We start from the raw sequence: 11,988 nt of genomic DNA on the forward strand, positions 1-11,988 counted from the left end.
TCCCAAGAGAGAGTGATCATACTGGTTATAGGTATACTGTGACGAGGCATCGTACTTGCAGCAATCCCGTTCCTTGCAGCAACGGAAAGGAATATGGTAATGGAATTCTATGATATAATTCGAGTGGATTTAAAGGATACACGATGAACGATTTTCACTTTTATTATTCAAAAGTTAAAACGCACGAGGTGACCCATTTTACAGGCTTCCGCAGAATGACGATATTATATCGATGGTAAATTTTGTTTTGTCTAAGAATGGAGTAACGTTGCTTGGTGGACCACAGACTGCGAACGAAGTCGTGTCTAAAATCTTAGACGATAAGTAATAAGTACCAATTACATACATGTTTAAACATGCTATATTATAACTAATAATTACAAATATGTTTAAATACACTGANTCCCAAGAGAGAGTGATCATACTGGTTATAGGTATACTGTGACGAGGCATCGTACTTGCAGCAATCCCGTTCCTTGCAGCAACGGAAAGGAATATGGTAATGGAATTCTATGATATAATTCGAGTGGATTTAAAGGATACACGATGAACGATTTTCACTTTTATTATTCAAAAGTTAAAACGCACGAGGTGACCCATTTTACAGGCTTCCGCAGAATGACGATATTATATCGATGGTAAATTTTGTTTTGTCTAAGAATGGAGTAACGTTGCTTGGTGGACCACAGACTGCGAACGAAGTCGTGTCTAAAATCTTAGACGATAAGTAATAAGTACCAATTACATACATGTTTAAACATGCTATATTATAACTAATAATTACAAATATGTTTAATACACTGATCATCGGCTTAATAAATAATCTCTTACTTTTATTATAAAATTCCGTATTGGAACAGTAAATATAATTACTTTCAAATAATATACATGAAAATATAATAGTCATATCTTCTGAGCCACAGTGATTACGAAATAACAGGATGCTATGTAGAGAAATATTTAAACTGTGTGAACGAAAAACATATAATAAATCGAATTTTACAAAACGCCGGCAAAATAAGAGGTGTTAATCAAAGACAATCGATTGTTCATTTTATAAAAATATCTATATTATCTTACTTCTATTATAAAACGATTCCACAGAAACTCCGAATTGTAACAGTAAATATAATTAATTTTATACGTAGAAATGTAACAGTGATACCTTTCGAGTCACAGGATGGTATATATAAAAAAAATATTTAAACTACGTGAATTAAAATCTAAGAAAATATATTATAGATCACGTCGTACAACGATGGCCCATAATTACCCTGAGAAGTACAACGAAACCAGCCAACGTACGCGTTTTCATTGAAAGACCACGTATTTATTTCTACACATTCAATTAATTCATACACGACCTCTTTCAATCATTGTAATATTTCCATTCAGACGATTTCAAAGTAATGATAATAAAATCAATTGAGCATCCACTCTCGTTAACACTTACAATATTTTGATGTATTAAATACTGTTAATAGATTACTCAATTTATGTTCTCCCAGGATTCAGCGCTGCTACTGCTGGTCATAGAGGAATGCCGTGAAATTTGTGGCAATTCGAAATGCCACTTCGTGTCCTCGCATGTGTTAAGCCCGTTGATTGTTCCTTGATTCGACAACGGTGGTCTGGCTTTAATGCCGAACGTTGTAGGCCTGTTGTTAGGATTTGCATCCAACATCATGTTCAACAGATTAAACTGGAAACCAAACATCAGATTAATTACAATGAATCGTTTTACCGAAAATCTGTGATACTCACCTCAGCTGGATAATTGTTATTGAAATCTTTCGGAAACATTAATTTCCTCAAGTTCATCAAGACGATTGACCTTTCCGTCTCGGTACCAAATGGAATGAGTAGTTCGAACAATATAATTCCTAAAGAGTAGATATCTACTTTGTAGTTATATCCCTGGCCGTTCATCTGCTCAGGGGACATGTAAAGATGCGTGCCAACGTACGCAGTATGTAAACTGTTCTTTAAACTGACGTCCTTATTCTCGGACGGAGGAGTATGAGCTTCGTTGTAACTTTCCGTCATCGCGGTCACAAGACCGAAATCTCCGACTTTTATTTTGTCATCATAGGAGAAGAATATGTTCGAAGGCTGAAATATTTTCTCGTTCAACGATAGAAACTAATCTCTGCTTATATATTTCTTACCTTCAAATCACGGTGAATAAGTCCTTGTAAATGGACGTATTCCACAGCTTCGACGATTTGCTGAAATATGTTCAACACGCGATGGCAATCCCGTTTGGATTGATTCCTTAACCACTCTCTGAGACTCAGCTTTTGGCACAGTTGCATTTGTATATAAAGGAACATTTTCGGAGACTTTCGTGAATGCGATTTGTTATTCAAGTCTAAAGAAAACGATTTCTGACGTTTTCTTCTCTTCTCGTTTTCATTGCTGGTACTTTCCTTAAACACGATACTTTCGGAATGTGAACAATCGTTGATTGACAACGCCTTGTCCCTTGTGCTCTTCCGAGATAAACAAGAGCTTTCGGTACTATTATTAATATCGATAACGTTATCCTGATTCGATGATTCAGTCTTTTCAAACACAATAGAGGAATCTTCGTCTAAGACGTGGTCCAATTCGTAAGCCTCACGGGCACTGTCTATCGACGTGTCCGTCTGACTCAAATCGATACATACAGAATTATTGACTTTTGCCTCGGTACGGATAGAAGACGAAATAGTATCCAAGTTCGGTAAGTTCCTCATCCACTCGGGATCGTACTTTTCTTGCCATCCTGGAGGCGGGCATTCCCGCCACGCGTTGAAGTATCTTACGATGTTCGGGTGATCCAGTTTGGCCAATGCCTTTACTTCACGCATCACGCGTTCCATCGAACTCTCACTATTCGGCAGGGCGATCCTTTTAATCGCATAATTACAATCGTCTATCTTATTCTTCGCTTCGAAAACTACCCCGTAGCCACCCTTCCCTAAACAATTCACCGGTACGAAGTCTGTGAGATAACGAGACTTGAAACTGTCGACGTCAGTCTCTTCCTTAATCAACTGGTTGCCTTTGTTGGTCTCTATATATCTCTCGACTATCAAGGGCTGTAAAGAAGGTATAAGATAAATCATTTGCCATCTGAAAATGTTGTATGAACGATCTATAATCCTTACGGGTAATGTGGCGTCTTTAGCGTCCGTTGTGGCACTTAACAAACGTTGGGTCAACATGAAGTTCAGCAGAACCGCGGTCGTGATTGAGATTATTAAAACTTCCTTCCTGTCAGGTAGATTTTCCATTAAAAATGAATACAATTTTTGATGATTCTGTACATTACGTACCACCAATACCACAACGAAACTATTATAACTTGCACGGGCGTGTTGTCGTCCTCTCTGTTCGTATTTGTTGTCCTGTAAGTTGTACCCACTATCTTTTCTACAAACGTCAATTGTGGATTGGTACCATTGCATTGTTTGTTACTCTCCAATTCCAACTGATCCGTCGAAAAGAGATAAAATCCATTTCCTATAAAAAAAAAACGTAGTTTATACTTTGCTCATCTCGTCCAACGGAGTGATTCAATGCTTCAAATTTAAGTACCATTTATATATTCCGAATTATATAGGACCGATAACGCAGTAGTGCTTTGCGCGTCGCTTATCTCAAGTGCAACATCCTCAATATTATTGTCTTCTGCTTTAATTGGAACTGAATCTCTGACAACGTTACCTGTGGTATAACACGTTCGATAATTTTGTAATAATTGTTTTGCTCTTACGCATTAAGGAATGAAATTTCGTACCTATAGCTGCATGGGGTCGCCATGGATATTTCAAATGTTCCATATACCTCGGTGTTGCCTCCAACGAATTCTGCAGTTCTGTATTTTCTTGTATGTACAATTGTCTATTATGCATGCCTAGATAGATACCCGGGCTCGCGGAGAACTCTGTTCCCCCATAGTATTGCGTACTATCGAATAAGTTGATTTCCTTCACGTTCTTGTGTCCACTGATCTTTTTATTCGCATCTTCGCGCCATATACTAACGATTGGAGAATCGAACTGATAACACATAAATACATTTAATACGAAATCGAAGAGAGAAACGTGTCTTTGTTCTCAAAAGTAAAATGAACCTTGTATTGCCATAATTTTACTGCGGGATCGTTTTTGCTGACGGCCCAAATCAGACCATCCGGTACGACGACTTTGATCTCGATATCCTGAATTTGATGAGTATCTTCATTCTGGCAATTCATGTCAGGAACAGGAACCAATACTAAGTCGTGTTGGCCAACACTGAAGTTCCACCTGTTTCATAAATTTCTTTAGTGCAACGTCAGTTAAAAAGATCGATGTTTCTATTACCTTTCAATGCCGGTATGTGGTTCAACTGCTCTAACAGTTTGTTGAAACCTCTGAATAATAAGCACTTCTTGTTGAATGTAGGTCTCTCCATCTGTAGTATTTATACAACCATTAATCCCGCATTCGTACAATATTTTTCCTGTTGTACTGGAAACAGCTGAAATAAATTTGTATGTACACTTTTTTGTATACTTTTCCTACCGATACATTCATTTATTTTAAAATATGTACCATATGATTTAACTTCTCTACCACCGGAGAATACCAGATCATCCGAGTAGCGAAAAGATGACTGCAATAATTGACTTGCAGATACCGGGACTGCTTCCAAATTATCTCCATCGAATTTGTACAATTTTCCATTTAAAGATGGAATCAAACGAACCCATTGTCCATTGTTATTAAGCTATCAGGAACATTTAAGATATTAACATATGCTAATAACAAGTGTGAGATAAGGTTTTAGAAATACATATACGCAATTTTTATTTACTTCTCTGCGATGAATGCTCGACGATAACATAGGCCCATCGTTAAATTCTAATGTCCATAGTTTTTTTCCAAGATTATTAGCATCCAAAGCAGATACCTTTCCATCTAATGTACTCACAAACAGTAAACTGGAATTCCAAGATAATGTAAACAGATAAAAATAGAAGAATTGTCATTCATTGATTAAAATCATGTTATCAAATTGTCATTCTTGCAAATCTTTACAAATGATTCATGAGAATCTGTTCCACAGCTAAGCGTATCATCCAAACTAGGAAAAAATCCCAGGTACGGATATATTTAAAATTGTGTTAATTACCTGCGTGATGACTTTTGTTCGCAAAACGTCAACTGTTTTATATCGCCGCTATCAGTAAGCGGGAATAGGAACAGAATAATAAATAGTGGACAAAACCATAATAGCCTCCAAAGACGTGTGTCAGACATTTTCTACGTGCGAGCAGATTGATCGAGTAAATTCAACATTTTGATCGCGCGAGACGATTTCATCAACGTTCTAACTCGATATCCCATTAAAATTCACATTGATTCGTATGTTCGTCACTTATACTTACTCACTCATACTGTGGCTTTATCAACTCAACCGTCAACTACTGTACCTGACCTGAGTGTACCATCGCTATACCAGGCCCAGAGACATACTAACACTGACTAACACTAACGCTGCTATACGCTATACTGTCACTTCACTTTCACTGTCACATACTATATATGGACCTAATATACTGTATGTATGTACAACATAAAGGCGGTGCAGACGTGAGATCAGCCATTTCAGCTTCAAAACACTTTACATTGTTTAATTAATTAATTATAACGATTCCGTGTCGCCAATTAAATTCTAAGCTATCCTCTAATATCACGATTGTACGCACTTTAACTTGTGATTCATCGTTCTGTCATTTTCTTCTCATAATTCGTCAATGTCAATGCGTTCTGCATTTGAGGTTTGAGGTTCGTTCACCTATTTACCTGTAGTTGACTTGTCTACATGATTTTATGAATCATGTATTTAGTATGTTTGAAAGGAAGCTACTTTCTTGTTGCTTTCACCATTCACTCGCTGTGTATTATTGTAATGTACATGTGATAGCAAAATAAATGTTACAGGTGAGAAAAACACGTGTTTGATATGATACTTCGCTTCTTTTGCATCTACTCTTCATAACCGATGCATTCTATAATCGAGAAATGTGTTGTTCCAAGAATGAGTGATCACTTTTTCATTTTGACGAGCTCGTCACTGGGTTTAACTTCGTTAATGTCAGATAACTAACAAGCACTCGTTTTACAAACATATAGTGTCACCTGTGTGGTAAGAACAACAATTGTATATCATACATTGTCTGTACAAATTGATATTTATCAACTTCCATGTTCTAATGATTGTCGTATTTATTTATCAGTTTTAGGTTTGTAGACAGTAATATAATAAAGAAGGAAATGGCTCCTGTACCTTTAGAGGGTCATCAGACCCCTGTGACCAACAATATACCACAGGAAGGGAACCGTGGAGGTTCCATCTCCCTTGGCATGCTCATTGATTTCATCATACAACGCACTTATCACGAACTCACGGTCCTGGCTGAATTGTAAGAAAATACATGTAGACTTTTATAGGATAAAATAATGGTAAACAATTAAACGTAACATTACATAACATTCATTTACAGATTACCTAGGAAAACTGACATGGAGCGAAAAATAGAAATCTATAATTTTTCAGCCAGAACGAGACAGTTGTATGTACGCTTACTGGCCCTGGTTAAATGGGCCAACAGTGCTTCCAAAGTTGACAAATCCGCGGTATATTGAAGATCAATATTTCTCCTGCTTATCATTTTATTTTAATCCGACTAACGACTAAAAAAGAATTTTGTTAACAGCATATAATGGCCTTCTTGGACAAGCAATCGCTGCTTTTCGTCGATACAGCTGATATGCTCGCGAGGATGGCCCGTGAAACATTGGTGCACGCTAGATTACCTAATTTTCACATTCCTGCTGCAGTGGAAGTTCTGACGACTGGAACGTATAGTCGTTTACCAGCGTGCATAAGAGTAATCTTAATTTGCCAGCAGTTCTTCTATTCCCCGCTACAGGCTATTATTTATACGCATGATTTTAACAGGAAAGAATTGTACCTCCGGACTCGATCACGCCAGCAGAAAAAAGAAGCACGCTTCAGAGACTAAATCAAGTTATACAACATAGATTAGTAACTGGGAATTTGCTTCCACAGATGCGTAATTTAAAGATCGAGGCAGGAAGAGTAACGTTCCTCGTGGAACAAGAATTCTCAGTGTCTCTTACAGTAATGGGAGACGGGCCGGCGGTACCTTGGAGATTATTGGAATTGGAAATTCTAGTCTCGGACAGAGAAACAGGAGATGGGAAAGCTTTGGTGCATCCATTGCAAACTGGTTACGTGCATCAAGTACGATCACTCATAAGATTCTTATTATTGATTACGAGATCCCTTTCATTTAAATAATTTCAGGTGATTCAATCGAGGTTAACAGAGAGTTCGAACCCATTGTCCGAAGTTTATCATATCTTGCATCACTTCTGCCAGTCCCTACAACTGGAAGTTCTCTATTCTCAAACGTTGCGATTGATACGGGATAGACTGGACGATCACATTCACGTGGACGAATACGTGCCAGGGAAATGTCTCTCCGTCTCTTATTGGAGAGAACTGACGAACAAGGATCCGCGTTCAGAATTAGGATACAAATTAACTGTGCAAGTGGACCAACATGATCCTGCGAGGCCTCTTGCTATTGTTCACGTTCCGTCTTTAGGCAGCAAGGAAAGCGAAATCGCGGACAGAGCGATCAGGTCGGATCAATTGTCAATGGAGTGTTTATTAGTTCATACAATATACGTACGCACAAGGAGCAGACTATTAGAATTGAAACAAGAGTTACAGGGGATGTTAAAAGACGTCGAGTGCACTCTGGCCGGTTCGCCAGCGATACTCTCTGTTCCGATTTTGCAACCTTGTTTAAGGGCAGAACATTTATTAGTTACCGTCGACACGCACACAGGAATGTTACAGTGCCACGTTCCTCAATACGAAGTTCCTCTGATCCCCGAGCTAACGACTGCCTTAAACGGCGACCACTCTCGTCTTCCAGCATTAATATCAGAATTAAGGTTTTGGATAACGCAAAGACGATGCGAGAAGACGTTACAGCATCTACCAGCGACTTCTCACGAGCGTTTGCCAGTGCTCCTTCACCCAGATCACCCGATGTCGAAGATCAGTAGACACCGCATGTTCGTCCAACTTCATCGACATCCAACAGTAATTTTAATAGTGGCGTTCAAAGAAAAGGAGAGCTCGCCTTGCGAGATCGAATGCTCGTTTTATCTCGCCGTGGTGAAACATAGTTCCATAGAGGACGATCCTCACGACGACAGCATCGAGACAGAAATACCAAAAATGTATTTGAAGGTTCAAAGCTTGATCGAGTTCGATACTTTCGTCATAACCCACGGTCCCTTCACCAGCGTCGACACTGACACTCCCGAAACGAGTAACAAAAGGAAAAGCACTGGTCCAGGCGGAAGAGGAGATACCAATGCAACGTTGCAGAGCAGAAGATCGAAGCAACCCGCGTACTTCATACCAGAGCTGGCGCACGTGGTTGCACTTTGCGACGAGAGAATACCTTTCGTAACACTGGCTCAAGAATTGACAAGGAAAGATATAGCTCATCAGGGGCTTCAAGTGGAAGCGAATGCCACTGCGTTGGTCTTGAAATTGGTTCAACTGCCCGCACCTTCTACAATGATCAGTGTTAGTGCCGCGTGGTACGCTCTTCTTAAAAGATTACTCAGCGTCTCGATCAGGGTCCAGGGGAAAGGTATGGCCAAAACGTGGATGGCCGAATTCGTGTTCTACGGCAGCCCTTTGTCCAGCAGTCATCCGAAAGAACAAGGATTAAGAAGGCCTGTGTATTTTCAATATGAAATGGGAACTGCGGACACTGTCTCACGAACGGTGGACTCGTTGCTCAGCGACTGGGCTCAAATCGTACATCTTTACTCTATCGTGCACGATCTGGCAGAATATTTTAAGATGGAGAAATACAATCTGCGCAATATGGTCAGCATAAAGTCGTACAACTATAGCAAATTAGTCCTAACGTACGGTCCTAATCGTGGAGCCACCGTTACCGTTCAGTGGAGCACCAACGACAAGGCGTTCAAATTGATTTTTGGGAAGAGTCCGACTAGTACGACGACGAACGCTCATTCGATCATGAAGGAACAGCTCGAGGCTCATCTGAATAGACATAGAAACTTGGCTCAACTTATACACATCCTTCACGAAACGCTGCAACCTCTTACATCGATTAACAAATTGCCTACGATTCCGCAACTCTGCGTTTATAATTCGAGACCTCAAGTACCAGTACAAACTTTCACTATCATGCCTCAGTGCGTGACTCTCGTTAGAATTGCGTATCAGGGTATGTACTGTTTGGAGCTTCGTCTACGAGGAAGTGGCTTAGTGAGTCTGCGAGATGGAGCGTACAGCCGCTTCGACAGAAGTTATGTTGTCGACGAGTTTACTCCGACACAAGGCCTCAAGGCTTTCCTATCTAAATACGTGGACGAGAGCGCAGTCTCTCGCAGAAGATCTCAGTCGGAAGACGACAATCCCCCGTCTCCTGTAACGATGGACAGTGATACTGGCAGCGGAGGCGGAAACGTGGGCTTTTTAGGCCACCATAGAAGTGGGCCTCAATCACCTGCGCAACAACGAGACGGACTGAGATTTCATCCACCTCTTACACCACCTTCTGGTAGTAATCCTCACACTCCAGCCAGCCCACATACCGCTAATATAACACAGACAAGTCAACATCAGAGCTTTGGCAGCAGCCCAGCTACTTCGTTTAATCTGGCCTCACCGCCGTCTTTACCACCGAATACACCCAATATGCTCCCGCATCCTTCGCCAGGTTCTGGACTGGTCGCTAACAGTCCTTTAAATCCGATGCACGTTCCTAGTCCAGTCGGATTGATGCCGACGTCATCACCGGGTCCGTGTAGTAACGTTCAAGTGGGACACTCCCCAGCAGGATCGTTTATGCAAACTGGTAAACTATTGTACTGCATATGTTCTTTATTTGTTTATAAATGTTTTCACTGTAACATCGATGGTTATTTATATAGGACACATAGACGGAAGTCCATTTCCATCCTCGCAGAGTATGGCTTCTCCAGCAGCGTCCAATTGGCCAGGATCACCGAACGTACCCAGACCATCGCCAGCACGCCCTGCGCAAAGTCCAGGACACGCCGCATTGCACAGTCCTCAAGCCTCTGATCATAAAGCTGGAACTCATATCTCGAGGGTGCTTCCTCAACGTTCGTGGGCGGGCGCTGTACCAACGCTGTTGACTCACGAGGCGTTGGAACTACTTTGCTGTCCCTCGCCGCATCCCTCCGGGCTTCCTGGACCCGAACTATCGCCGCTTGAAAGATTTCTAGGATGCATTTACATGCGTAGACAATTCCAGAGATTTATACAAACGGAAGATTGTGTAAGAATTTCATTTCCCTGCACGATTCTATTTATAAGGCATCAAGTTCATTTGTCGTGTGCGTTTTTACAGTTAACAGCGATAAACAGTACAGAGCCAGGCGTTGTACATTTCAAGGTGGAAAGTTTGCAGTGTCGAGTTGGCTTAAATCCACAACACTTGCAATCTCTGCACATAAAAGTACAGCCCTTACCGGAACACAAAGATCAATGGACGCTCGAAGAGTTACAAGTAATATTTGCTCTTCGATTCACGAAATCCCTTTTTTCAGTTTTTGTGTATTTATATGCATCTTCTTTTTCTACATAGATAATAGAAAAGTTTTTCGATACGAGAGCAGCAGCACCGCCTTATAAACCGAATACTCTCTCTGGCTTTGGTAGAATGTTAAATGTACCGTTCAATGTCCTCAAAGACTTTGTACAGATCATGAAATTGGAACTGGTACCTAGCTTAGCGCAGCAACAGCAGCTTAAGTGGAACGTACAATGGTGTTTGAGAATTCCTCCATCCAGTACTCCCATTGTACCTACTGGCATGGCTGCTCTATTAGTGTGCCGAAACAAGATTCTGTTCTTTGTAAGTATACACCTATCAAGGTTTATTAAAAAGGGAAAAAAACGATCGTAATTTGTTGGCATTAATTTATTGCTGTTATAGTTACAAATAACGAGGATCGGGACGCATTACCAAGGAGAAACGCCCTCGCTCGTTCTACCGTTAGTTTACGATGTTAGTACAAATTTAACACAGCTGGCTGAGAAAAGGGATCCGAGCCCAGCTTCTGCGATGGCTGCAGCTTCTTTACAATTGAAGCGATTCGCCGAATACGGCGCGAATCAGTCAGAATGTTCCCTCTTCCCTGCCGTTAGAGATTTATTAGCCAATCTGACTCTTCCTTCGGAGCCTCCAGTTATATCGCAGGTAATATTAATGCAGAGTCTTTTATGAGTACTGTTCGATTTGTTTCTCGATCGACTTTCTCATACGGATCGATGTGAGCAGGTAGTTCCATCGCCAGCTGGTGGACAGATCACACCGACACAGCAAATCCAAAGTCCTGCGATGCAATTGCATTCACCCATGGCTGGGAACCAGGGCCCTCCGCAAGCACCGTATGGAATTCAGGGTATGCCTCCTATGGGCATAATGGGCGGGCCACCCCAATAGGATATGCTTTACTCTCCTAGCCCTCTTTGTTTGCCAAATCAGTCGACTTGGATCAACTGAATTCGTAAGTCCGTTCTATAAACGAGCAGATCTTTTTCCTTTTCACTTCTGGGCAACTGTAGGAGAGTCGTTTTATCGAAAGGAGAATCTTGTAAAAAGCGATGGTAAATATAACGTTCATACAAATTTGTACACGGAAGCAGTGTTGGATAGTATTAGATTTGAGAAAGTAGACGGACCAAATTTCATTCGACGATCATTTGCTTAAATTATATTTTGATATACGACTATTATTAGATATCAATCGCGAGGAAACAGTAGTATAATTGATTTTGTAGTACAAATATTTGCAATACGTTAACTCATGATTTTGTGTATCTCGTTATGAAAGT

At 40.6% G+C, this 11,988-nt stretch overlaps 2 protein-coding genes across 6 annotated transcripts; one reads left to right on the forward strand and one right to left on the reverse strand.

The window, feature by feature from the left end:
* Window positions 1–549: 549 nt before the first annotated feature.
* LOC108632453 (pancreatic eIF-2alpha kinase) lies at window positions 550–5,521 on the reverse strand. Its single transcript, XM_018037060.2, has 12 exons — window positions 5,164–5,521; window positions 4,846–4,972; window positions 4,584–4,758; window positions 4,353–4,509; window positions 4,121–4,295; window positions 3,785–4,046; window positions 3,583–3,711; window positions 3,321–3,507; window positions 3,153–3,258; window positions 2,169–3,083; window positions 1,765–2,112; window positions 550–1,702 (listed from the first exon to the last, which is right to left on the reverse strand). The coding sequence occupies exons 1-12, from the start codon at window positions 5,289–5,291 to the stop codon at window positions 1,490–1,492; spliced, it is 2,922 nt and encodes a 973-aa protein (XP_017892549.1). The 5' UTR covers window positions 5,292–5,521; the 3' UTR covers window positions 550–1,489.
* Window positions 5,522–5,617: 96 nt separating this feature from the next.
* MED14 (mediator complex subunit 14) lies at window positions 5,618–11,975 on the forward strand. 5 transcript variants are annotated; one of them, XM_018037026.2, is made up of 12 exons: window positions 5,618–5,819; window positions 5,976–6,180; window positions 6,272–6,457; window positions 6,539–6,671; window positions 6,752–6,925; window positions 6,997–7,302; window positions 7,366–9,979; window positions 10,056–10,426; window positions 10,499–10,657; window positions 10,736–11,005; window positions 11,087–11,350; window positions 11,432–11,975. In XM_018037026.2, the coding sequence occupies exons 3-12, from the start codon at window positions 6,309–6,311 to the stop codon at window positions 11,594–11,596; spliced, it is 4,605 nt and encodes a 1,534-aa protein (XP_017892515.1). In that variant the 5' UTR covers window positions 5,618–5,819; window positions 5,976–6,180; window positions 6,272–6,308; the 3' UTR covers window positions 11,597–11,975. The 5 variants fall into 5 exon arrangements, with proteins under 5 accessions (XP_017892515.1, XP_026675396.1, XP_026675397.1 ...); XM_026819595.1 differs by lacking the exon at window positions 5,618–5,819 and adding an exon at window positions 5,852–5,975 and having other exon boundaries at window positions 6,072–6,180; XM_026819596.1 differs by lacking the exon at window positions 5,618–5,819 and adding an exon at window positions 5,852–5,975 and having other exon boundaries at window positions 6,168–6,180.
* The last annotated feature ends 13 nt before the right edge of the window (window positions 11,976–11,988 follow it).

Source organism: Ceratina calcarata, unplaced genomic scaffold (assembly GCF_001652005.2).
Source record: "Ceratina calcarata isolate Rehan_Ccalc_2016 unplaced genomic scaffold, ASM165200v1 scaffold154.2, whole genome shotgun sequence".
Taxonomy (NCBI): domain Eukaryota; kingdom Metazoa; phylum Arthropoda; class Insecta; order Hymenoptera; family Apidae; genus Ceratina; species Ceratina calcarata.